The sequence below is a fragment of the Oncorhynchus keta genome, chromosome 1, assembly GCF_023373465.1.
Source record: "Oncorhynchus keta strain PuntledgeMale-10-30-2019 chromosome 1, Oket_V2, whole genome shotgun sequence".
Lineage (NCBI taxonomy): Eukaryota > Metazoa > Chordata > Actinopteri > Salmoniformes > Salmonidae > Oncorhynchus > Oncorhynchus keta.
The window spans coordinates 13395962-13422538 of NC_068421.1; the positions used below are offsets into that span (position 1 = coordinate 13395962).

General features: G+C 44.0%; 2 protein-coding genes across 3 annotated transcripts; one reads left to right on the top strand and one right to left on the bottom strand.

Moving 5' to 3' along the window:
- Positions 1–5091: 5091 nt before the first annotated feature.
- Positions 5092–7748, top strand: LOC118394802 (sarcolipin-like). The gene has a single exon (XM_052506829.1). The coding sequence runs from the start codon at positions 7065–7067 to the stop codon at positions 7158–7160; it is 96 nt and encodes a 31-aa protein (XP_052362789.1). The 5' UTR covers positions 5092–7064; the 3' UTR covers positions 7161–7748.
- A 291-nt stretch (positions 7749–8039) lies between these two features.
- LOC118390167 (olfactory receptor 2AT4) lies at positions 8040–9882 on the bottom strand. 2 transcript variants are annotated; one of them, XM_052506598.1, is made up of 2 exons: positions 9744–9882; positions 8040–9078 (listed from the first exon to the last, which is right to left on the bottom strand). In XM_052506598.1, exons 1-2 carry the CDS (start codon positions 9757–9759, stop codon positions 8102–8104), a joined length of 993 nt encoding a protein of 330 aa, XP_052362558.1. In that variant the 5' UTR covers positions 9760–9882; the 3' UTR covers positions 8040–8101. The 2 variants fall into 2 exon arrangements, with proteins under 2 accessions (XP_052362558.1, XP_052362578.1); XM_052506618.1 differs by having other exon boundaries at positions 9818–9854.
- Between the last annotated feature and the right edge of the window lie 16695 nt (positions 9883–26577).

Sequence of the window (26577 nt, forward strand, 5' to 3'; positions counted from 1 at the left end):
CATCTAAATCTTTTTAGGGGGGGGGGGGTGAGAAGGATTACTTACCCTATCCTAGGTATTCCTTGAAGAGGTGGGGTTTCAGGTGTCTCCGGAAGGTGGTGATTGACTCCGCTGTCCTGGCGTCGTGAGGGAGTTTGTTCCACCATTGGGGGCCAGAGCAGCGAACAGTTTTGACTGGGCTGAGCGGGAACTGTACTTCCTCAGTGGTAGGGAGGCGAGCAGGCCAGAGGTGGATGAACGCAGTGCCCTTGTTTGGGTGTAGGGCCTGATCAGAGCCTGGAGGTACTGAGGTGCCGTTCCCCTCACAGCTCCGTAGGCAAGCACCATGGTCTTGTAGCGGATGCGAGCTTCAACTGGAAGCCAGTGGAGAGAGCGGAGGAGCGGGGTGACGTGAGAGAACTTGGGAAGGTTGAACACCAGACGGGCTGCGGCGTTCTGGATGAGTTGTAGGGGTTTAATGGCACAGGCAGGGAGCCCAGCCAACAGCGAGTTGCAGTAATCAAGACGGGAGATGACAAGTGCCTGGATTAGGACCTGCGCCGCTTCCTGTGTGAGGCAGGGTCGTACTCTGCGGATGTTGGAAATGTCCCCAATAGTGAGATTTTTGAATTTATTTTTTACTATCCTTGTGGGAACTTTTGGGGATTTGATGTCCCCACAAGGATAACGAACCAACACACACACACACACACACACACACACACACACACACACACACACACACACACACACACACACACACACACACACACACACACACACACACACACACACACACACACAGCAGGCTGAAGGGGATTCTGTACTCATGGTTTTTAGGGGTTTATTTGAGTGCTGGAACTGTAGTGTATTCAGGTTTGTCACCTGGGAACCAACACCTGGTCAAAGTACAGTGTACACAATCAATAAGAATGTGTACATACACTAGTGTAATTATGTATGTTTTCCACCTGTCCAATAGCATCACTCCATGTTGATATTTCCCAGAACACTCCATCAGTGCTGTCTGTGGCGGCAGCGGGACACACATGCAAGGCCTCCATAATTCCAGTAAGAGACAGTCCCCTGGATTATATTAATCCTCTTGGAATACCTATGGAATCCTGGAATGAGAGCGGCTCGGAAAACTCTCTCAGCAGTCCTGCTGTGAACCCAGTGTGTGTGTATGTGTGTGTGTGTGTGTGTGTTTGTGTGTGTGTGTGCGCGTGTGTGAGCGTGCGTGTGTGTGTACATGTGTGCAGTGTGTGCATGCAGGCGTGTTGCGTGTATTTATGGATTGACCAGAGGGCAGGTTTAGCAGCAGATTTGTAATAACAATATTCCCCTTAAGCAGCTGTCGAATGTATAGCCAGTTGTGAGGTTAGCTGTTGTGATCTGTAATAAGTTATAGCCTGTCAGTTATTACAACAACTGTTGTTGTTTCTGAACGGAATAGTCCATGACAGTGTGTGACAAACTAATGTTCTTTCAATATTAACTAATGTCCTGTAACACTTAGAAGGCATGCCAATACACCGTCAATCACCAAAGCACAACATGATAACAAGTCACTATCAAAGTCAGTGTGCAAATATTGCTCAATCGCAGGACTACTAAACATCCATAACATCTTATCAACTGGGTCGTTCCACCAATTAAGTGCCTTTTGAGTAATGAATTTTAAATAGTTTATTTAACCTAATTCTAACATTCTGTCATAAAGAGCTTGCAAGTTATACATTTCACTGTACTTGTGCATGTGACAATAAAACTTGAACTTGAACTAAAGAGCAAATGTTCAACTTAATAAAAAACAGTTTTTCCCATCTCTAGCAGTTGATAAAACATATTTTCTATAGTAAGTGCCTATTAAATGCCCAAAAAAGTAACAGGGTTGAAAACTTTATCTTAAATCAGCCCGAAATCCCCCTGTGACAGGGGGAATGGAAGCTTGTTGTGTGCAACAGGAAGGGACAATTGAATACAAGCTTCACAATAAATAAAAAATGTGAATACATCTCTAGCCTGTTTATCTATGGGTAACAGGGTTGACATAGTATACACGACCTGCTCAGTTTTCCACCACAAAACACCATAAAATGTCCTTAAAGAGTAAATCCAGTTCATCTGGTTTTAAGGAATAATTCCCCATGTTAAAATGAGAGTTTGGTTTATTTAACAGGGTTGACATTAAAATGAGGGATAGGATTGGAATCACTAATAACATTAAATAATTCATAATTCATTACTTTTTTTTAAAGCAAGTCTATTCATATTAAAAATCCGATTATTGTGTGAGTTGAATCCATAACCCAGCCATTGGTTATTGTGTGAGGTGAATCCATAACCCAGCCATTGGTTATTGTGTGAGTTGAATCCATAACCCAGCCATTGGTTATTGTGTGAGGTGAATATATACTCCAGCCATTGGTTATTGTGTGAGTTGAATCCATAACCCAGCCATTGGTTATTGTGTGAGTTGAATCCATAACCCAGCCATTGGTTATTGTGTGAGGTGAATCTATACTCCAGCCATTGGTTATTGTGTGAGTTGAATCCATAACCCAGCCATTGGTTATTGTGTGAGTTGAATCCATAACCCAGCCATTGGTTATTGTGTGAGTTGAATCCATAACCCAGCCATTGGTTATTGTGTGAGTTGAATCCATAACCCAGCCATTGGTTATTGTGTGAGTTGAATCCATAACCCAGCCATTGGTTATTGTGTGAGTTGAATCCATAACCCAGCCATTGGTTATTGTGTGAGGTGAATCTATACTCCAGCCATTGGTTATTGTGTGAGTTGAATCCATAACCCAGCCATTGGTTATTGTGTGAGTTGAATCCATAACCAAGCCATTGGTTATTGTGTGAGTTGAATCCATAACCCAGCCATTGGTTATTGTGTGAGGTGAATCTATACTCCAGCCATTGGTTATTGTGTGAGTTGAATCCATAACCCAGCCATTGGTTATTGTGTGAGTTGAATCCATAACCCAGCCATTGGTTATTGTGTGAGTTGAATCCATAACCCAGCCATTGGTTATTGTGTGAGTTGAATCCATAACCCAGCCATTGGTTATTGTGTGAGTTGAATCCATAACCCAGCCATTGGTTATTGTGTGAGGTGAATCTATACTCCAGCCATTGGTTATTGTGTGAGTTGAATCCATAACCAAGCCATTGGTTATTGTGTGAGTTGAATCCATAACCAAGCCATTGGTTATTGTGTGAGTTGAATCCATAACCAAGCCATTGGTTATTGTGTGAGTTGAATCCATAACCAAGCCATTGGTTATTGTGTGAGTTGAATCCATAACCAAGCCATTGGTTATTGTGTGAGTTGAATCCATAACCCAGCCATTGGTTATTGTGTGAGGTGAATCTATACTCCAGCCATTGGTTATTGTGTGAGTTGAATCCATAACCCAGCCATTGTTTATTGTGTGAGTTGAATCCATAACCCAGCCATTGGTTATTGTGTGAGTTGAATCCATAACCAAGCCATTGGTTATTGTGTGAGGTGAATCCATAACCCAGCCATTGGTTATTGTGTGAGGTGAATCCATAACCCAGCCATTGGTTATTGTGTGAGTTGAATCTATACTCCAGCCATTGGTTATTGTGTGAGTTGAATCTATACTCCAGCCATTGGTTATTGTGTGAGTTGAATCCATAACCCAGCCATTGGTTATTGTGTGAGGTGAATCCATAACCCAGCCATTGGTTATTGTGTGAGTTGAATCTATACTCCAGCCATTAGTTATTGTGTGAGTTGAATCTATACTCCAGCCATTGGTTATTGTGTGAGGTGAATCTATACTCCAGCCATTGGTTATTGTGTGAGGTGAATCTATACTCCAGCCATTGGTTATTGTGTGAGTTGAATCCATAACCCAGCCATTGGTTATTGTGTGAGGTGAATCTATACTCCAGCCATTGGTTATTGTGTGAGTTGAATCCATAACCAAGCCATTGGTTATTGTGTGAGTTGAATCCATAACCAAGCCATTGGTTATTGTGTGAGGTGAATCTATACTCCAGCCATTGGTTATTGTGTGAGGTGAATCTATACTCCAGCCATTGGTTATTGTGTGAGGTGAATCTATACTCCAGCCATTGGTTATTGTGTGAGTTGAATCCATAACCAAGCCATTGTTTATTGTGTGAGTTGAATCCATAACCAAGCCATTGTTTATTGTGTGAGTTGAATCCATAACCCAGCCATTGGTTATTGTGTGAGTTGAATCCATAACCAAGCCATTGTTTATTGTGTGAGTTGAATCCATAACCCAGCCATTGGTTATTGTGTGAGTTGAATCCATAACCAAGCCATTGTTTATTGTGTGAGTTGAATCCATAACCAAGCCATTGGTTATTGTGTGAGTTGAATCTATACTCCAGCCATTGGTTATTGTGTGAGTTGAATCCATAACCAAGCCATTGTTTATTGTGTGAGGTGAATCTATACTCCAGCCATTGGTTATTGTGTGAGGTGAATCTATACTCCAGCCATTGGTTATTGTGTGAGGTGAATCCATAACCAAGCCATTGTTTATTGTGTGAGTTGAATCCATAACCAAGCCATTGTTTATTGTGTGAGTTGAATCCATAACCCAGCCATTGGTTATTGTGTGAGTTGAATCCATAACCAAGCCATTGTTTATTGTGTGAGTTGAATCCATAACCCAGCCATTGGTTATTGTGTGAGTTGAATCCATAACCAAGCCATTGTTTATTGTGTGAGTTGAATCCATAACCCAGCCATTGGTTATTGTGTGAGGTGAATCTATACTCCAGCCATTGTTTATTGTGTGAGTTGAATCCATAACCAAGCCATTGGTTATTGTGTGAGGTGAATATATACTCCAGCCATTGTTTATTGTGTGAGTTGAATCCATAACCAAGCCATTGGTTATTGTGTGAGGTGAATATATACTCCAGCCATTGTTTATTGTGTGAGTTGAATCCATAACCCAGCCATTGGTTATTGTGTGAGTTGAATCCATAACCAAGCCATTGTTTATTGTGTGAGTTGAATCCATAACCCAGCCATTGGTTATTGTGTGAGTTGAATCCATAACCAAGCCATTGTTTATTGTGTGAGGTGAATCCATAACCAAGCCATTGGTTATTGTGTGAGTTGAATCCATAACCAAGCCATTGGTTATTGTGTGAGTTGAATCCATAACCAAGCCATTGGTTATTGTGTGAGTTGAATCTATACTCCAGCCATTGGTTATTGTGTGAGTTGAATCCATAACCAAGCCATTGTTTATTGTGTGAGGTGAATCTATACTCCAGCCATTGGTTATTGTGTGAGGTGAATCTATACTCCAGCCATTGGTTATTGTGTGAGGTGAATCCATAACCAAGCCATTGTTTATTGTGTGAGTTGAATCCATAACCCAGCCATTGGTTATTGTGTGAGTTGAATCCATAACCAAGCCATTGTTTATTGTGTGAGTTGAATCCATAACCAAGCCATTGTTTATTGTGTGAGTTGAATCCATAACCAAGCCATTGTTTATTGTGTGAGTTGAATCCATAACCAAGCCATTGTTTATTGTGTGAGTTGAATCCATAACCAAGCCATTGTTTATTGTGTGAGTTGAATCCATAACCAAGCCATTGTTTATTGTGTGAGTTGAATCCATAACCAAGCCATTGTTTATTGTGTGAGTTGAATCCATAACCAAGCCATTGTTTATTGTGTGAGTTGAATCCATAACCAAGCCATTGGTTATTGTGTGAGTTGAATCTATACTCCAGCCATTGGTTATTGTGTGAGTTGAATCCATAACCAAGCCATTGTTTATTGTGTGAGTTGAATCCATAACAGACGGACAACTCTGAAACACCGACCAAAGGACTACAGAGGACCGTTGCCTGTCACACCCACCACCAGACCCAGCCAGGTAAATGCCCAATGGCTGACATGTTATACTGTCTAGATAGACACTGTAGATATGGAAGTGTCTGTCAAGTTACTTACTCTTCTCTGCTTCTGCAAATACAGAAAGGAATCTTGAATCTTGCCCTGGAGGCAGAACTGAATGATTTCCACTACATGGGCCAGATGCGAAGTCAACATTTTGGACTTCACTTCAGGTTAGGGTTAGACATTAGGGTTAGCTGTGTTGTTGAGGTTAGTGTTATTGTTAATCGAGCTCTCACAGTCTCATGTCAGAATTAGATGTTCCTCCATGTTTCTCAAACATCACATTTCAAAGTTGTTCCAAATTTCACATTTCAAAGTGATAAAGGTTAAGTTTGGACATTAACTCCAAGTGTTTTCAGTTAGGGTTAAATTTAGGCATTAACTCCAAATTATAAAGGTTTGGGATAGGCTTACCTTCTTTTTTTTTTACATCAAAAACAACTTTCTATTGCAGGATTCAAACTTGCAACCTTTGGAATTAGAGGCAGATCCTTACACCCATTTGCCATCCCCCATCTACAACACCAGAGCAAAACCGAAACCTACTTGAAGGTAACAGTGCTCACTGTTGCCCCTAGTGGATGACATCTCCCGTTGTCCTCAGACAACATGGATGGATGTCGAATACTGACTTGTATCACGGATGACCTGGCTGTAAGGTTCGGGTTAGGTTTAAAATCAGATGTTATGACAATAAGATTCCTGACAATAAATGCCAACCTACTACAGAAAGGGTAGGAGCTAGAGGAAGGAGCAAGGTAGAGAGAGACTGGTCATAGGGCAATTCTGGCAAAAATGTCAAATGGGCTGGCTCACCTTAAGCCTAATGGGCTTGTCTAAACTCTAAGTTTGGCACAAAAGTATCCTTATTCAGCTAATAATAGGTGCCTCGAGATAGAATGGGCGTAAATACGGGTTCCAGTCTGTCCCTGGAGTAAGGTGTTGTTTTGGGATACCGTTTTAATTTGTCACCAGAAAATTCAAGGTCAACATCTTCCCCCCCTTTCAGATTACACCTTCAGAGACTTTTGCCTCCCTGACAGAGTGACCTGCCCTCCCAAGCAAGGTGTGAGGACCCTCATCCTTCCTGTCTCCACACATTCCCATTCTTCTTCTCCTCTGCTGCCGCACCTCTCAGGGCAGAATGGACCAGTCTGTGCAGGAGCTGTTTCTGAACTTCACAGTAGTCTTGATCACTGTGCAGCTCATGTGGATCCTAGTCAAGACCTACCAGGCCTGAACCACCAGGGGACAGATACAGCGGGAGAGAGATGAAGGGCTGAGAAATGGGGGGAACTGGGTGGTACATTTCAATCCAGTTACTGCAGTTGCAAACAATCTTGAAAGCTTACTGGGCGACAGGTAGCCTATTGGTTAGAGAAGTGGGCCAGCAGCCCGGGTTGCTTGCATCATCCTAGATGCCATTGCCTGCTGTTGTGTCCTTGAGCGAGGCACTTGACCCCCTACAATTTCTCTGCGGCTGATCCATGCGTCTGACCTATTGCTTCCAGTCCCTCGTCTGTGTTTGTCTCAGGGGTTTGGGGTGTGAGCATAAAGACACATTTCCATTAACGGACAACATAGCGAACGGACAATATAGCGAACGGACAATAAAATACAATACATCTTATATTATCTTAACTCTGAAACATAGCAGTTGCACATGGTTCTTGATAAATGAAGTGAATACAAGAAATTGAAAGGTATAGATATAGCTTCACTGCTTCAGCAGTGTGCTAAGAAAGACATGCAGTTCCTCACTCCTGCCTCTTAGAGGGACTGTAGTGTTGGAGATGAGTTGGCAAGCATTCTGTTTACACGCTCTACAATAAAAATAACTGTTATTGTACCCAAAATGTTTTCTCTTGTTTGATGCATCCAACATTATGTTTTAAATAATACACGTGCACCCAAATCATGAAAGTAAGCAGAGCACACACCCTACCTACATTTTTTGAAAATGTAAGAGAACCCCTTTTTGGTTCCAGATAGAACTCTTTTGGGTTCCACGTAGAACCATTTTGGAGTCCGTTTTGTTTTGGAAGCTAAACCCCTTGTCTTTATACTCAGTTAGGCCATGGAAATCAGCAATAAAACACTTATAAAGCATGGATTTACAAATATACAGTATAGTATTTTTATTTGATTGAACAAAAAATAATTTATTAGTCCTATGCGATCTTATTGAACGTGCACTTGTATTCGTCTAAATCGTTTGATCATTATCTGTTTTATTTCATTAGTTCTTAGACAGTATATCAGTGGATTGATCATGGGAGGGAGCAGGCTATACAACATGATAACAACAATACGTAAATCAGTGCTGAATCTAATGCCGATATTACTGGCCAGATAAATAAAACACCTGGGGAGAAAATACAGGGCAATGATGATCATCTGACCACTGCAGGTAGAAAGGGTTTTGAGGCGGCCTTGGGAGCTCGCAATCTGAACAACTGCCACAATAATAGAGCAATATGAGAATATAATGAAAGCAAGAGGTCCCAGTAATACCACCATTGCTAAAACAAAAGCAGGAAAACTATAAGGAACCCTATCAGTGCATGCAAGCGTTGTTATAGCGATATGATCACAGTAGCACTGCATGATTTTGTTTGAGTCACAGTAAGGAAGAGGATAGGCCCTAATTACCATTGAAAGAGAGGGAAGATGTGCAAGCACCCACGCAGTGACATTGAGTATATGAATAGTGGAGTTGTTGAAAATCATTGGGTATCTGAGCGGGAAACAGATTGACACGTATCGGTCTAAAGCCATTATCAATAGGAGAAGGCTAGTTACGGATCCAAAATAGTGAACTAAGTACATTTGCAAAAAACAACCAAAGAAAGAAATTGCTCCTGCCTGAAACCAATATCTGGCAATAATCTTTGGTAAAGTGGTGGTGCTGAATAGCACGTCAGACACAACCAGATTCAAAATGATAAAATACATGGGTTTATGGAGAACGTTATGAGTTGCGAACAAGATAATAACAACAACATTTCCTATTAAAATGCAGCAATAAACGAGGAATAATACAGTTGAGGCAAGACCATAGAACTCTGGCTGAAGTCCAGGGAACCCAACGATGACAAACTCTGTCACAAAGCTGTGATTCCTCACTGACATGGTGATGTGTTCTCTTAGAACCAACACTGGAAAGTAATGAACATTTATGTTATAGTACATTATCCATCATTGCAACCTAGAGCAACCTAAACGTTTTTAACAGGTTTTTGTCAAATCAAATGTAACATTGCTCATGATACTGCAGTGTCAAATCCTACATTGACATATGCATATGTGACTTTCATGTAAATCATGCATATTGTCAGAAGAAGATTTTAACAAAGAAATGTTATGATTGCAGATTTCATTTTGGGATTTGGCCCATTGTGCATTTACCAATAATGATTTCAGCTCACAGAGAGAAATGTTTTGCAATGCCAACAATCACAATATATATGTATTTTTTTTAGTTTGTAGATAACCGTCAGTAAACCTTGGAAAATGATAATGTATAATTTATTCATTGATATGATTAATTACATGTGAATGTATTACATTACATTACATTTAAGTCATTTAGCAGACGCTCTTATCCAGAGCGACTTACAAATTGGTGCATACACCTTATGACATCCAATGACTTACATAATGTTTAACCAGGACCTTTAAAGCTAAACTAATCATGAACAACAGGCCTTATGCATGGATTTACTAAATGTAGTAGGAAACAAACAAAGCAATAATATGTGTAAGAAGTTTAAAAGCAGACTTTCAAATAAGGTGTTGGCAAATCAAATGAGAAACGAAGTACCTTCATCAGTCATCATCCATGTTCTCAGTTTGATACACCCAAAATCAAATACATTGTTAGAGAAATGTCCTTACCTCGATTACAGTAAACTAAAATGTGAAAACGAAGACACTTCCTGAGAAGCTCTTCACCAAAGATCTTTATGCTCACAATTTATATACTAAGTGACCGAATAATTTATGATGACGTTGACAAGTTCTGGAGATGGCAAAGCCACAAGGGGAAAAACTACCCAGTGAGCTAACGCAATACTCTTTCCACAACAAGAAACCCAACATGCTGTGTCTGTGTCACTCTAATGAAATGTGTTCCCTACTGAGCAGGTTAAACAGAATCATGGCCTTCCTTGTATGTCAGTTTTGGATTTTAAGGTAGGATTTGGTACTCAGTTTCTATTGTTGTAGGGAATTCTGAACATAATCAAAAATCCTCTGATTCAAAACAAACGTAATTTTTGGCTATACCTGGCAATAATCTTTGGTAATATGAATATGAATATCAGAAACAACCCAATTTAAAATAACAAAATAGATAATGTTCTTCGTACAACAATTAACACTAAATGCTATATATGTGTCAATCTAACAAGGTGTTCGCTACTGTTACACAGCGTTATGTCCATTTTGGCATTGAGGTCAGGATTTGGTACTCAGTTAATATTGTTGTAGGGACAAGTTTTTCCAAACATAATAACAGAACTCAATCTCTGATTAAAAATCAACTTGAATCATTGGCTGACAGCAAATACATTATCTTTCTGTGGAGCAATTGACTTCTTGAATATTTTCACAAGGCTTGTTTTCATATGTTTTGTCTTGAAACAGTATATCAGTGGATTGATCATGGGAGGGAGCAGGCTATACAACATGATAACAACAATACGTAAATCAGTGCTGAATCTAATGCCGATATTACTGGCCAGATAAATAAAACACCTGGGTAGATAATACAGGGCAATGATGATCATCTGACCACTGCAGGTAGAAAGGGTTTTGAGGCGGCCTTGGGAGCTCGCAATCTGAACAACTGCCACAATAAAAGAGCAATATGAGAATATAATGAAAGCAAGAGGTCCCAGTAATGCCAGCATGGCAAAGATAAAAGCAGGAAAACTATAAGGAACCCTATCAGTGCATGCAAGCGTTGTTATAGCGATATGATCACAGTAGCACTGCATGATTTTGTTTGAGTCACAGTAAGGAAGAGGATAGGCCCTAATTACCATCATCAATGGGCCGGCTTTCGCAACAATCCAAGCAGTGGTACTGAGAATATGAATAGTCGAGTTTTTGATAATCATTGGATATCTGAGCAATCGGTCTAAATGTGATACAATGCGTCTCGGTGAGAGGTGTAGGAGTCAGGCGCAGGAGAGCAGGGATGTCTGAGAAGCGTGTTTAGTAATATAGTCCACCAATACAAATATGGCACAGACAAAAATCCCCGAAAAACTACGCTCTCTCGGATACTCAGAAACTTGTGCAAATGCACTGAGGAACAAACACAGTTCCAACACTTTACATTCACGTGCGTAATGTGCCCTATATACACACTGAAATAAACGCAATTGAAACCAGGTGTGAAAAGGAACACAGACAAAACAACTAGAAAAGGAAAAAGGGATCGGTAGAAGTCGTGACAGTATCCCCACCATGACGCGCGGCTCCCGCAGCACGACGACGCGGGCCTCGAGGACGACCCGGAGGACGAGGCGCAGGGCGATCAGAATGGAGGCGGTGAAACTCCCTGAGCATAGGTGGATCCAGTTCGTCCTCCACCGCCACCCAGCATCTCTCCTCTGGACCGTACCCCTCCCAGTCCACGAGGTGTCCAGTATGGACCGAACTGCATACGCCGGCGCCCCCCCGATTACCAGGCGGGGGGCGGAGGGACCTCCAGGACCTAATCTTCTTGAAGCGGACCAGCCACCACCGGCCTGAGGAGAGACACATGAAACAAGGAGTTAATACGGTAATACGGGGGAGCTGTAACCTATAACACACCTCGTTTATTCTCCTCGGGACTTTGAATGGCCCCACAAACCGCGGACCCAGCTTCCGGCAGGGCAGGTAGAGGGGCAGGTGGAGGGTCGAGAGCCAGACCCGGACACACCGGGGCCTCGCTGCGGAGGCGGTCGGCACTGGCCTTCTGCCGCCCTTCGGCCCGTTTAAGGTACCCATGGGCGGCCTCCCAGGTTTCCCTTGAGCGTCTCACCCAATCGTCCACCACAGGAGCGTCGGTCTGGCTCTGATGCCATGGTACCAGGACCGGCTGATAGCCCAACACACGTTGGAAGGGTGACAGGTTCGTGGCGGAGTGAGTTCTGGGCCATCTCTGCGCAGGGGATGTACTTCGCCCACTCCCCTGGCCGGTCCTGGCAATACGACCGCAGAAACCTACCCACATCCTGGTTCACTCTTTCCACCTGCCCATTACTCTCGGGGTGAAACCCAGAGGTTAGGCTGACCGAGACCCCCAAACGTTCCATGAACGCCTTCCACACCCTGGACGTGAACTGGGGACCCCGATCAGAAACAATATCCTCAGGCACCCCGTAGTGCCGGAAGATGTGAGTAAACAGGGCCTCCGCAGTCTGTAGGGCTGTTGGGAGACCGGGCAAAGGGAGGAGACGACAGGACTTAGAAAACCGATCCACAACGACCAGGATCGTGGTGTTGCCCTGTGATGGTGGCAGATCGGTCAAGTAGTCAACCGACAGGTGTGACCAAGGCCGCTGTGAAATGGGAAGGGGTTGTAACTTCCCTCTGGGCAGATGCCTAGGAGCCTTGCACTGAGCGCACACTGAGCAGGAGGACACATAAACCCTCAAGTCCTTGGCTAAAGTGGACCACCAGTACTTCCCACGAAGACATCGCACCATCCTACCGATCACCGGGTGACCAGAGGAGGGGGATGTGTGAGCCCACCAAATGAACCTGTCTCTAACCTCCAGCGGAACATACACCCGTCCCGCTGGACACTGTGGTGGAGTGGGCTCAACACGCGATGCTCGCTCAATGTCTGCGTCCACCTCCCACCTTACAGGTGCCACTAGACAAGAAGCTGGGAGGATGGGCGCAGGATCAATGGCCCACTCCTCCGTATCACATAGTCGGGACAGTGCGTCTGCCTTAGTGTTCTGGGAGCCTGGTCTATAGGAGATGGTGAACCTAAATCAGGTGAAAAACATGGCCCACCTTGCCTGACGAGGGTTCAGTCTCCTCGCTGCCCGAATGTACTCTAGATTACGGTGGTCAGTCCAGATGAGAAAAGGTTGTTGGGCCCCCTCAACCCAATGTCTCCACACCTTCAGGGCTCTGACAACAGCTAGCAGCTCCCGATCCCCCACGTCATAGTTTCGCTCCACCGGGCTGAGCTTCCGGGAAAAGAAAGCACAGGGGCGGAGCTTCGGTGGCGCACCCAAGCGCTGGGAGAGCACGGCTCCAACCCCAGCCTCGGATGAGTCTACCTCCACTATGAATGCCAAAGAGAGGTCCGGATGCGCCAGCACGGGAGCCGAGGTAAACAGAGCCTTCAGGCGACCAAAAGCCCTGTCCGCCTCAGCCGACCACACCAGACGCGTCGGGCCCCCCTTCAGCAGTGACGTAATGGGAGCAGCCACCTGCCCAAAACCCCGGATAAACCTCCGGTAGTAGTTGGCAAACCCGAAGAACCGCTGCACCTCCTTTACCGTGGTTGGAGTCAGCCAATTACGCACGGCTGCAATGCAGTTATCCTCCATCACCAACCCCGATGTGGAAATGCGATACCCAAGGAAGGAGACGGCCTGTTGGAAGAACGAGCATTTCTCAGCCTTGACGTACAGGTTATGCACCAACAGTCGCCCAAGTACCCTGCGCACCAGAGACACATGCGCGGCACGTGTAGCGGAATAGACCAGAATATCATTGATGTAAACCACCACACCCTGACCGTGCAGGTCCCGGAGAATCTCATCCACAAAAGATTGGAAGACTGCTGGAGCATTCTTCAACCCGTACGGCATGACGAGGTACTCATAATGGCCGGATGTGGTACTAAACGCTGTCTTCCACTCATCTCCCTCCCGGATACGCACCAAGTTATATCCACTCCTGAGATCCAGTTTTGTGAAAAACCGTGCTCCGTGAAATGACTCAATCGCAGTGGCAATGAGAGGTAGCGGGTAACTATACCCCACCGTGATGGAATTTAGACCTCTATAGTCAATGCACGGACGCAGACCTCCCTCCCTCTTCTTCACAAAAAATAAACTTGAGGAGGCAGGTGAGATGGAGGGCCAAATGAACCCCTGCCCCAGAGATTCCGATATGTATGTCTCCATAGCCAACGTCTCCTCCTGTGACAGGGGATACACGTGACTCCTGGGAAGTGCAGCGCCTACCAGGAGATTTATCGCACAATCCCCTCGTCGATGAGGTGGTAATAGCCAAATCGGCATATTCTGAGGGAATGTGCACGGTGGAGACTTGGTCTGGACTCTCCACCGTTGTAGCACCAATGGAAACTCGTACACACCTGCCTGAGCACTCCTCCGACCACCCCTGTAGAGCCCTCTGTTGCCACGAAATCCTGGGGTTGTGACGGGCCAACCAGGGGATCCCCAACACCACCGGAAACGCAGGAGAATCAATGAGGAAGAGACTAATTCTCTCCTCATGACCCTCCTGCGTAACCATACCCAGTGGAGCCGTGGCCTCCCTGACTAGCCCTGACCCTAATGGTCGGCTATCTAAGGCGTGCACTGGGAAGGGTTTGTCAAGCTGAACAAGGGGAATCCCTAACCTGTTCGCTAAACCACGGTCAATAAAATTCCCCGCCGCGCCTGAATCTACTAGCGCCTTATGCCGGGAAAGAGGGGAAAATTCAGGAAAAACAATCCATACATACATGTGACCAACAGGGGGCTCAGGGTGAGCCTGGTGCCGACTCACCTGAGGTGTCCGGGCAGTGCTCGGCCTGGCGTCTCGACTCCCGGGGGGACCCCCCCAGCACCGGTCAGCAGTGTGCCCTCTGCGACCACAGCTGACACAGGAAAGGCCCCCTCCTCCGGTCGCCCTCGCTGAAGCACCTCCTAGCTCCATGGGTGTTGGAGTGGTGGAGCTGGGGGATGGAACTGACAGAGCCCGATCTGGACGTCCGCGGGTCGCCAGCAAGTTGTCCAACCGAATGGACATGTCGATCAATTGGTCCAAGGACAGGGTGGTGTCTCTACAGGCCAGCTCCCTACGGACGTCCTCACGCAAACTACACCTATAGTGATCGATCAAGGCCCTGTCATTCCATCCCGCGCCAGCGGCCAAGGTCCGGAATTCTGGAGCAAAGTCCTGAGCACTCCTCCTCTCCTGCCTCAGATGGAACAGCCGTTCACCCGCCGCTCGACCCTCAAGTGGGTGATCGAAACACGGCCCAAAAGCGGCGGGTGAACTCTGGGTAGTGGTCCCTCGCCGAGTCAGGATCGTTCCATACCGCCTTGGCCCACTCCAGGGCTTTACCTGCGAGGCAGGAGAAGAGGGCGTTCACGCTCTCACCCCCCGAAGGAGCCGGACGAACGGTCGCCAGGTATAGGTCCATCTGGAGTAAGAAGCCCTGGCACCCGGCCGCCGTCCCGTCGTACTCCCTCGGGAGGGCGAGTCGAATCCCACTGTGCTCAGGCAATGAAGGAGAGGGTAGAGGTACTGGTTGGGGTGTGGCTGATAACGGTGTGGGAAGGCCACCTCTCTCCCATCTCTCCATCTTCGCCATCACCTGATCCATGGCGGTCCCCAGTCGGTGTAACACTGCAGTGTGGTGTTGAACTCGCTCCTCCACGGACCCTGGCAGTGCGTCTGCTCCTGCTGACTCCATAATTATCTGGTGCAGGATTCTGTGATTCAATGCGTCTCGGTGAGAGGTGTAGGAGTCAGGCGCAGGAGAGCAGGGATGTCTGAGAAGCGTGTTTAATAATATAGTCCACCAATACAAAAATGGCACAGACAAAAATCCCCCCCCCAAAACTGTGCGTAATAGAGAAAACAACAAACATCAAATACAATTGAGTGCAATACACACAGGTCTAATCCTGCACGAATTAAGGCAGGTAACAGGTGCCCTATATACACACAGAAATAAACGCAATTGAAACCAGGTGTGAAAAGGAACACAGACAAAACATCTAGAAAAGGAAAAGGGATCGGTAGAGGCAAGTAAGCCGGCGCCGCCCGAACAGGGAGAGGAGTTACGGTCGGTACAAGTCGTGACACTAAAGCCATTATAAATATAATATATGAATTTACAGTTCCAAAATAGTGCACTAAGTACATCTGGACAAAACAACCTGTGAATGAAATGGCCCCTGCTTGAAACCAATACCTGGCAATAATCTTTGGTAATGTGGTGGTGCTAAAGAGAATATCAGAAACAACCAGATGTAAAATAACAAAATACATGGGTTTGTGGAGATCCCGGTCTGTTGCGAACAATACAAGAATAACAACATTTCCTACTGCAGTGCAAAAATACACCAAGAATAATACAGTTGAGGCAAGACCGTAGAACTCTGGCTGAAGTCCAGGGAACCCAACGATGACAAACTCTGTCACAAAGCTATGATTCCCAGCTGACATGATGATGATCTCTTAGACAACCTGCGGAAATAAAGGATTCATTCATTATTGAATCCTTCATTGAAATCTAAATGGAAATGTTATCTATTTCATCGTAAAGTATATGAGTTACCCTCATGACTTAAAATGTTATATTGTATGAAGTTGTAACTCATTTTATTGGGCCTAGTTTTGTCAACTCAATTTGATTTGACCTAACTTAAGTTACCAGGCTGCCTTTCATCTTTAATGTACAGTATGTCAACTCAGGAAATCAAGTTGAATTAACAAAACTAGGCAAAAACTAGGGAGCACAATTGGTTGTATTACATTATAAGTTCATACATTTTCATACATTTTATATCAACGGAGTAAAATCTTTTTGTTGTTAACGCTAAACATTTTACAGTGAAAAGTACATTAATAGGATGTTAATGCAACATGTATCACTATAGGTTAATGTACATATCTCTTCTAGCATACCGGTATGTTCAGTGTAAATGAAGGGAAGGAGACAGGTTAAAGAAGGATTGTAAGCCTTGAGACATTTGAGAAATGTATTGTGTATGTGTGCCATTCAGAGGGTGAATGGGCAAAACAAAATATTTAAGTGCCCTGGAACAGGGTATGGCAGAAGGTGCCAGGTGCAGCGGTTTGTGTCAAGAACTGCAACGCTGCTGGGTTTTTCACACTCAGCAGTTTCCTGTGTGTGTGAAGAATGGTCCACCACCCAAAGGACATCCAGCCAACTTGACGCAACTGTAGGAAGCATTGCCGTCAACATGGGCCAGCATCCCTGTGGAACACTTTCGAGACCTTGTAGAGTCCATGCCCCGGCGAATTGAGAATGTTCTGAGGGCAAAAGGGGGGTGCAACTCAGTAATAGGAAGGTGTTCCTAATGTTTGGTATACTCAGTGTATGTCCCACTACATATTACTGTCAAGATATGAAGACATTTAAAGAACAATACTAAAATAATGAATAACCATAATGTAATTATGTATGTTTTCCACCTGTCCAATAGCATCACTCCATGTTGATATTTCCCAGAACACTCCATCAGTGCTGTCTGTGGTGGCAGCGGGACACAGATGCAAGGCCTCCATAATTCCAGTAAGAGACAGTCCCCTGGATTATATTAATCCTCTTGGAATACCTATGGAATCCTGGAATGAGAGCGGCTCGGAAAACTCTCTCAGCAGTCCTGCTGTGACCCCAGTGTGTGTGTGTTATACATTTAACTGTACTTGTGCATGTGACAATAAAACTTGAACTTGAACAAAAGAGCAAATATTCAACTTAATAAAAAACAGTTTTTCCCATCTCTCGCAGTTGATAAAATATATTTTCTATAGTAAGTGCCTATTAAATGCCCAAAAAAGTAACAGAGTGGACTGTAACAGGGTTGAAAACTTTTATCTTAAATCAGCCCGAAATCCCCCTGTGACAGGGGGAATGGAAGCTTGTTGTGTGCAACAGGAAGGGACAATTGAATACAAGATTCACAATAAATAAAAAATGTGAATACATCTCTAGCCTGTTTATCTATGGGTAACAGGGTTGACATAGTATACACGACCTGCTCAGTTTTCCACCACAAAACACCATAAAATGTCCTTAAAGAGTAAAACCAGTTCTCACCTGCTTTTAAGGAAGAATTCCCCATGTTAAAATGAGAGTTTGGTTTACAGGGTTGATGTTAAAATGAGGGATAGGATTGGAATCACTAATAACATTAAATAATTCATCATCTTCAGAAATGACTTTTTTTTAAAGCAAGTCTATTCATATTAAAAATCAGATTTATTGAATTTCAATGTGGTCTATTTTAAAGGCTGCTTAATTTAATATAACGGGCTTGTAAAATGCTATATTTCCTTTTAGTGCCCATGTGGCCCACTAAAAGGATACAGGGAGTCATAGAGGTGAATTGTGTGAGGTGAATCTATACTCCAGCCATTAGTTATGGTGTGAGGTGAATATATACTCCAGCCATTAGTTATGGTGTGAGGTGAATCTATACTCCAGCCATTAGTTATGGTGTGAGGTGAATATATACTCCAGCCATTACTTATTGTGTGAGGTGAATCTATACTCCAGCCATTAGTTATGGTGTGAGGTGAATCTATACTCCAGCCATTAGTTATGGTGTGAGGTGAATCTATACTCCAGCCATTAGTTATGGTGTGAGGTGAATATATACTCCAGCCATTAGTTATGGTGTGAGGTGAATATATACTCCAGCCATTAGTTATTGTGTGAGGTGAATCTATACTCCAGCCATTGGTTATTGTGTGAGGTGAATCTATACTCCAGCCATTAGTTATTGTGTGAGGTGAATCTATACTCCAGCCATTAGTTATGGTGTGAGGTGAATATATACTCCAGCCATTAGTTATTGTGTGAGGTGAATCTATACTCCAGCCATTAGTTATGGTGTGAGGTGAATCTATACTCCAGCCATTAGTTATGGTGTGAGGTGAATATATACTCCAGCCATTAGTTATGGTGTGAGGTGAATCTATACTCCAGCCATTAGTTATTGTGTGAGGTGAATCTATACTCCAGCCATTGGTTATTGTGTGAGGTGAATCTATACTCCAGCCATTAGTTATGGTGTGAGGTGAATCTATACTCCAGCCATTAGTTATGGTGTGAGGTGAATCTATACTCCAGCCATTGGTTATTGTGTGAGGTGAATCTATACTCCAGCCATTAGTTATTGTGTGAGGTGAATCTATACTCCAGCCATTAGTTATGGTGTGAGGTGAATCTATACTCCAGCCATTAGTTATGGTGTGAGTTGAATCTATACTCCAGCCATTAGTTATGGTGTGAGGTGAATCTATACTCCAGCCATTAGTTATGGTGTGAGGTGAATCTATACTCCAGCCATTAGTTATTGTGTGAGGTGAATCTATACTCCAGCCATTAGTTATGGTGTGAGGTGAATCTATACTCCAGCCATTAGTTATGGTGTGAGTTGAATCTATACTCCAGCCATTAGTTATGGTGTGAGGTGAATCTATACTCCAGCCATTAGTTATTGTGTGAGGTGAATCTATACTCCAGCCATTAGTTATGGTGTGAGGTGAATCTATACTCCAGCCATTAGTTATGGTGTGAGTTGAATCTATACTCCAGCCATTAGTTATGGTGTGAGGTGAATCTATACTCCAGCCATTAGTTATGGTGTGAGGTGAATCTATACTCCAGCCATTAGTTATTGTGTGAGGTGAATCTATACTCCAGCCATTAGTTATGGTGTGAGGTGAATCTATACTCCAGCCATTAGTTATGGTGTGAGTTGAATCTATACTCCAGCCATTAGTTATGGTGTGAGGTGAATCTATACTCCAGCCATTAGTTATGGTGTGAGGTGAATCTATACTCCAGCCATTGGTTATTGTGTGAGGTGAATCTATACTCCAGCCATTGGTTATTGTGTGAGGTGAATCTATACTCCAGCCATTGGTTATTGTGTGAGGTGAATCTATACTCCAGCCATTAGTTATGGTGTGAGTTGAATCTATACTCCAGCCATTAGTTATGGTGTGAGGTGAATCTATACTCCAGCCATTAGTTATGGTGTGAGTTGAATCTATACTCCAGCCATTAGTTATGGTGTGAGGTGAATCTATACTCCAGCCATTGGTTATTGTGTGAGGTGAATCTATACTCCAGCCATTAGTTATGGTGTGAGTTGAATCTATACTCCAGCCATTGGTTATTGTGTGAGGTGAATCTATACTCCAGCCATTAGTTATGGTGTGAGTTGAATCTATACTCCAGCCATTAGTTATGGTGTGAGGTGAATCTATACTCCAGCCATTAGTTATTGTGTGAGGTGAATCTATACTCCAGCCATTAGTTATGGTGTGAGGTGAATCTATACTCCAGCCATTAGTTATGGTGTGAGGTGAATCTATACTCCAGCCATTAGTTATGGTGTGAGGTGAATCTATACTCCAGCCATTAGTTATTGTGTGAGGTGAATCTATACTCCAGCCATTAGTTATGGTGTGAGGTGAATCTATACTCCAGCCATTAGTTATGGTGTGAGTTGAATCTATACTCCAGCCATTGGTTATTGTGTGAGGTGAATCTATACTCCAGCCATTAGTTATGGTGTGAGTTGAATCTATACTCCAGCCATTGGTTATTGTGTGAGGTGAATCTATACTCCAGCCATTAGTTATGGTGTGAGTTGAATCTATACTCCAGCCATTGGTTATTGTGTGAGGTGAATCTATACTCCAGCCATTAGTTATGATGTGAGGTGAATCTATACTCCAGCCATTAGTTATGGTGTGAGGTGAATCTATACTCCAGCCATTGGTTATTGTGTGAGGTGAATCTATACTCCAGCCATTAGTTATGGTGTGAGTTGAATCTATACTCCAGCCATTAGTTATTGTGTGAGGTGAATCTATACTCCAGCCATTGTTTATGGTGTGAGTTGAATCCATAAACAAGCCATTGGTTATTGTGTGAGGTGAATCTATACTCCAGCCATTGGTTATTGTGTGAGGTGAATCTATACTCCAGCCATTGGTTATTGTGTGAGGTGAATCTATACTCCAGCCATTGGTTATTGTGTGAGGTGAATCTATACTCCAGCCATTGGTTATTGTGTGAGGTGAATCTATACTCCAGCCATTGGTTATTGTGTGAGGTGAATCTATACTCCAGCCATTAGTTATGGTGTGAGGTGAATCTATACTCCAGCCATTAGTTATTGTGTGAGGTGAATCTATACTCCAGCCATTAGTTATGGTGTGAGGTGAATCTATACTCCAGCCATTGGTTATTGTGTGAGGTGAATCTATACTCCAGCCATTAGTTATGGTGTGAGGTGAATCTATACTCCAGCCATTAGTTATTGTGTGAGGTGAATCTATACTCCAGCCATTAGTTATGGTGTGAGGTGAATCTATACTCCAGCCATTAGTTATGGTGTGAGTTGAATCTATACTCCAGCCATTAGTTATGGTGTGAGGTGAATCTATACTCCAGCCATTAGTTATGGTGTGAGTTGAATCTATACTCCAGCCATTAGTTATGGTGTGAGGTGAATCTATACTCCAGCCATTGGTTATTGTGTGAGGTGAATCTATACTCCAGCCATTAGTTATGGTGTGAGTTGAATCTATACTCCAGCCATTGGTTATTGTGTGAGGTGAATCTATACTCCAGCCATTAGTTATGGTGTGAGTTGAATCTATACTCCAGCCATTAGTTATGGTGTGAGGTGAATCTATACTCCAGCCATTAGTTATTGTGTGAGGTGAATCTATACTCCAGCCATTAGTTATGGTGTGAGGTGAATCTATACTCCAGCCATTAGTTATGGTGTGAGGTGAATCTATACTCCAGCCATTAGTTATGGTGTGAGGTGAATCTATACTCCAGCCATTAGTTATTGTGTGAGGTGAATCTATACTCCAGCCATTAGTTATGGTGTGAGGTGAATCTATACTCCAGCCATTAGTTATGGTGTGAGTTGAATCTATACTCCAGCCATTGGTTATTGTGTGAGGTGAATCTATACTCCAGCCATTAGTTATGGTGTGAGTTGAATCTATACTCCAGCCATTGGTTATTGTGTGAGGTGAATCTATACTCCAGCCATTAGTTATGGTGTGAGTTGAATCTATACTCCAGCCATTGGTTATTGTGTGAGGTGAATCTATACTCCAGCCATTAGTTATGATGTGAGGTGAATCTATACTCCAGCCATTAGTTATGGTGTGAGGTGAATCTATACTCCAGCCATTGGTTATTGTGTGAGGTGAATCTATACTGCAGCCATTAGTTATGGTGTGAGTTGAATCTATACTCCAGCCATTAGTTATTGTGTGAGGTGAATCTATACTCCAGCCATTGTTTATGGTGTGAGTTGAATCCATAAACAAGCCATTGGTTATTGTGTGAGGTGAATCTATACTCCAGCCATTGGTTATTGTGTGAGGTGAATCTATACTCCAGCCATTGGTTATTGTGTGAGGTGAATCTATACTCCAGCCATTGGTTATTGTGTGAGGTGAATCTATACTCCAGCCATTGGTTATTGTGTGAGGTGAATCTATACTCCAGCCATTGGTTATTGTGTGAGGTGAATCTATACTCCAGCCATTAGTTATGGTGTGAGGTGAATCTATACTCCAGCCATTAGTTATTGTGTGAGGTGAATCTATACTCCAGCCATTAGTTATGGTGTGAGGTGAATCTATACTCCAGCCATTGGTTATTGTGTGAGGTGAATCTATACTCCAGCCATTAGTTATGGTGTGAGGTGAATCTATACTCCAGCCATTAGTTATTGTGTGAGGTGAATCTATACTCCAGCCATTAGTTATGGTGTGAGGTGAATCTATACTCCAGCCATTAGTTATTGTGTGAGGTGAATCTATACTCCAGCCATTGGTTATTGTGTGAGGTGAATCTATACTCCAGCCATTAGTTATTGTGTGAGGTGAATCTATACTCCAGCCATTAGTTATTGTGTGAGGTGAATCTATACTCCAGCCATTGTTTATGGTGTGAGTTGAATCCATAACCAAGCCATTGGTTATTGTGTGAGGTGAATCTATACTCCAGCCATTGTTTATGGTGTGAGTTGAATCCATAACCAAGCCATTGGTTATTGTGTGAGGTGAATCTATACTCCAGCCATTGTTTATGGTGTGAGTTGAATCCATAACCAAGCCATTGGTTATTGTGTGAGGTGAATCTATACTCCAGCCATTGGTTATTGTGTGAGGTGAATCTATACTCCAGCCATTGTTTATGGTGTGAGTTGAATCCATAAACAAGCCATTGGTTATTGTGTGAGGTGAATCTATACTCCAGCCATTGGTTATTGTGTGAGGTGAATCTATACTCCAGCCATTAGTTATGGTGTGAGTTGAATCCATAACCAAGCCATTGGTTATTGTGTGAGGTGAATCTATACTCCAGCCATTGGTTATTGTGTGAGGTGAAGCTATACTCCAGCCATTGTTTATGGTGTGAGTTGAATCCATAAACAAGCCATTGGTTATTGTGTGAGGTGAATCTATACTCCAGCCATTGGTTATTGTGTGAGGTGAATCTATACTCCAGCCATTGGTTATTGTGTGAGGTGAATCTATACTCCAGCCATTGGTTATTGTGTGAGTTGAATCCATAACCAAGCCATTGGTTATTGTGTGAGGTGAATCTATACTCCAGCCATTGGTTATTGTGTGAGGTGAATCTATACTCCAGCCATTGTTTATGGTGTGAGGTGAATCTATACTCCAGCCATTGTTTATGGTGTGAGGTGAATCTATACTCCAGCCATTGTTTATGGTGTGAGGTGAATCTATACTCCAGCCATTGTTTATGGTGTGAGGTGAATCTATACTCCAGCCATTGGTTATTGTGTGAGTTGAATCCATAACCAAGCCATTGGTTATTGTGTGAGTTGAATCCATAACCCAGCCAAAACACAACATGCATATTTTCCAGCACGCCTCATCTCTAATTCTTATAATTCAAAGAATGAGTATTGTATTTAGAACTACTGTAAACCAGCCCAGGCTTTAAAAATAACACTTGTGTCCCCCATCCCCTGGGTCCTATCCTCATCAGCAGAGGAGGTGTGTGTGAGGGTCCGCATGTGGTTGCATGTCAGGTTCCATTGTCAGGCTCCAGAGGGTTCGGCTCCACCCCACGGCCCAAACATCCAGAAACTATATCTGAACCGTGGTCAGTCGATTGGCAGGAGGTTACTTTAGGGGTGGACCCTGGCCCTCAGGACAGTTTTTTTTTATTTATTTTTTTATTTCACCTTTATTTAACCAGGTAGGCTAGTTGAGAACAAGTTCTCATTTGCAACTGCGACCTGGCCAAGATAAAGCATAGCAGTGTGAACAGACAACACAGAGTTACACATGGAGTAAACAATTAGCAAGTCAATAACACAGTAGAAAAAAAATGGGCAGTCTATATACAATGTGTGCAAAAGGCATGAGGAGGTAGGCGAATAATACAATTTTGCAGATTAACACTGGAGTGATAAATGATCAGATGGGCATGTACAGGTAGAGATATTGGTGTGCAAAAGAGCAGAAAAGTAAATAAATCAAAACAGTATAAAAACAGTATGGGAATGAGGTAGGTGAAAAAGGGTGAGCTATTTACCTATAGACTATGTACAGCTGCAGCGATCGGTTAGCTGCTCGGATAGCTGATGTTTAAAGTTGGTGAGGGAGATAAAAGTCTCCAACTTCAGCGATTTTTGCAATTCGTTCCAGTCACAGGCAGCAGAGTACTGGAACGAAAGGCGGCCAAATGAGGTGTTGGCTTTAGGGATGATCAGTGAGATACACCTGCTGGAGCGCGTGCTACGGATGGGTGTTGCCATCGTGACCAGTGAACTGAGATAAGGCGGAGCTTTACCTAGCATGGACTTGTAGATGACCTGGAGCCAGTGGGTCTGGCGACGAATATGTAGCGAGGGCCAGCCGACTAGAGCATACAAGTCGCAGTGGTGGGTGGTATAAGGTGCTTTAGTGACAAAACGGATGGCACTGTGATAGACTGCATCCAGTTTGCTGAGTAGAGTGTTGGAAGCCATTTTGTAGATGACATCGCCGAAGTCGAGGATCGGTAGGATAGTCAGTTTTACTAGGGTAAGCTTGGCAGCGTGAGTGAAGGAGGCTTTGTTGCGGAATAGAAAGCCGACTCTGGATTTGATTTTTGATTGGAGATGTTTGATGTGAGTCTGGAAGGAGAGTTTGCAGTCTAGCCAGACACCTAGGTACTTATAGATGTCCACATATTCAAGGTTGGAACTATCCAGGGTGGTGATGCTAGTCGGGCATGCGGGTGCAGGCAGCGATCGGTTGAAAAGCATGCATTTGGTTTTACTCGCGTTTAAGAGCAGTTGGAGGCCACGGAAGGAGTGCTGTATGGCATTGAAGCTCGTTTGGAGGTTTGATAGCACAGTGTCCAATGACGGGCCGAAAGTATATAGAATGGTGTCGTCTGCGTAGAGGTGGATCAGGGAATCGCCCGCAGCAAGAGCAACATCATTGATATATACAGAGAAAAGAGTCGGCCCGAGAATTGAACCCTGTGGCACCCCCATAGAGACTGCCAGAGGACCGGACAGCATGCCCTCTGATTTGACACACTGAACTCTGTCTGCAAAGTAATTGGTGAACCAGGCAAGGCAGTCATCCGAAAAACCGAGGCTGTTGAGTCTGCCGATAAGAATTTGGTGATTGACAGAGTCGAAAGCCTTGGCGAGGTCGATGAAGACGGCTGCACAGTACTGTCTTTTATCGATGGCGGTTATGATATCATTTAGTACCTTGAGTGTGGCTGAGGTGCACCCGTGACCGGCTCAGAAACCAGATTGCACAGCGGAGAAGGTACGGTGGGATTCGAGATGGTCAGTGACCTGTTTGTTGACTTGGCTTTCGAAGACCTTAGATAGGCAGGGCAGGATGGATATAGGTCTATAGCAGTTTGGGTCCAGGGTGTCTCCCCCTTTGAAGAGGGGGATGACTGCGGCAGCTTTCCAATCCTTGGGGATCTCAGACGATATGAAAGAGAGGTTGAACAGGCTGGTAATAGGGGTTGCGACAATGGCGGCAGATAGTTTCAGAAATAGCGGGTCCAGATTGTCAAGCCCAGCTGATTTGTACGGGTCCAGGTTTTGCAGCTCTTTCAGAACATCTGCTATCTGGATTTGGGTAAAGGAGAACCTGGAGAGGCTTGGGTGAGGAACTACGGGGGGCGGAGCTGTTGGCCGAGGTTGGAGTAGCCAGGCGGAAGGCATGGCCAGCCGTTGAGAAGTGCTTATTGAAGTTTTCGATAATCATGAATTTATCGGTGGAGACCGTGTTTCCTAGCCTCAGTGCAGTGGGCAGCTGGGAGGAGGTGCTCTTGTTCTCCATGGACTTCACAGTGTCCCAGAACTTTTTGGAGTTGGAGCTACAGGATGCAAACTTCTGCCTGAAGAAGCTGGCCTTAGCTTTCCTGACTGACTGCGTGTATTGGTTTCTGACTTCCTGAACAGTTGCATATCACGGGGCTATTCGATGCTATTGCAGTCCGCCACAGGATGTTTTTGTGCTGGTCGAAGGCAGTCAGGTCTGGAGTGAACCAAGGGCTGTATCTGTTCTTGGTTCTGCATTTTTTGAACGGAGCATGCTTATCCAAAATGGTGAGGAAGTTACTTTTAAAGAATGACCAGGCATCCTCAACTGACGGGATG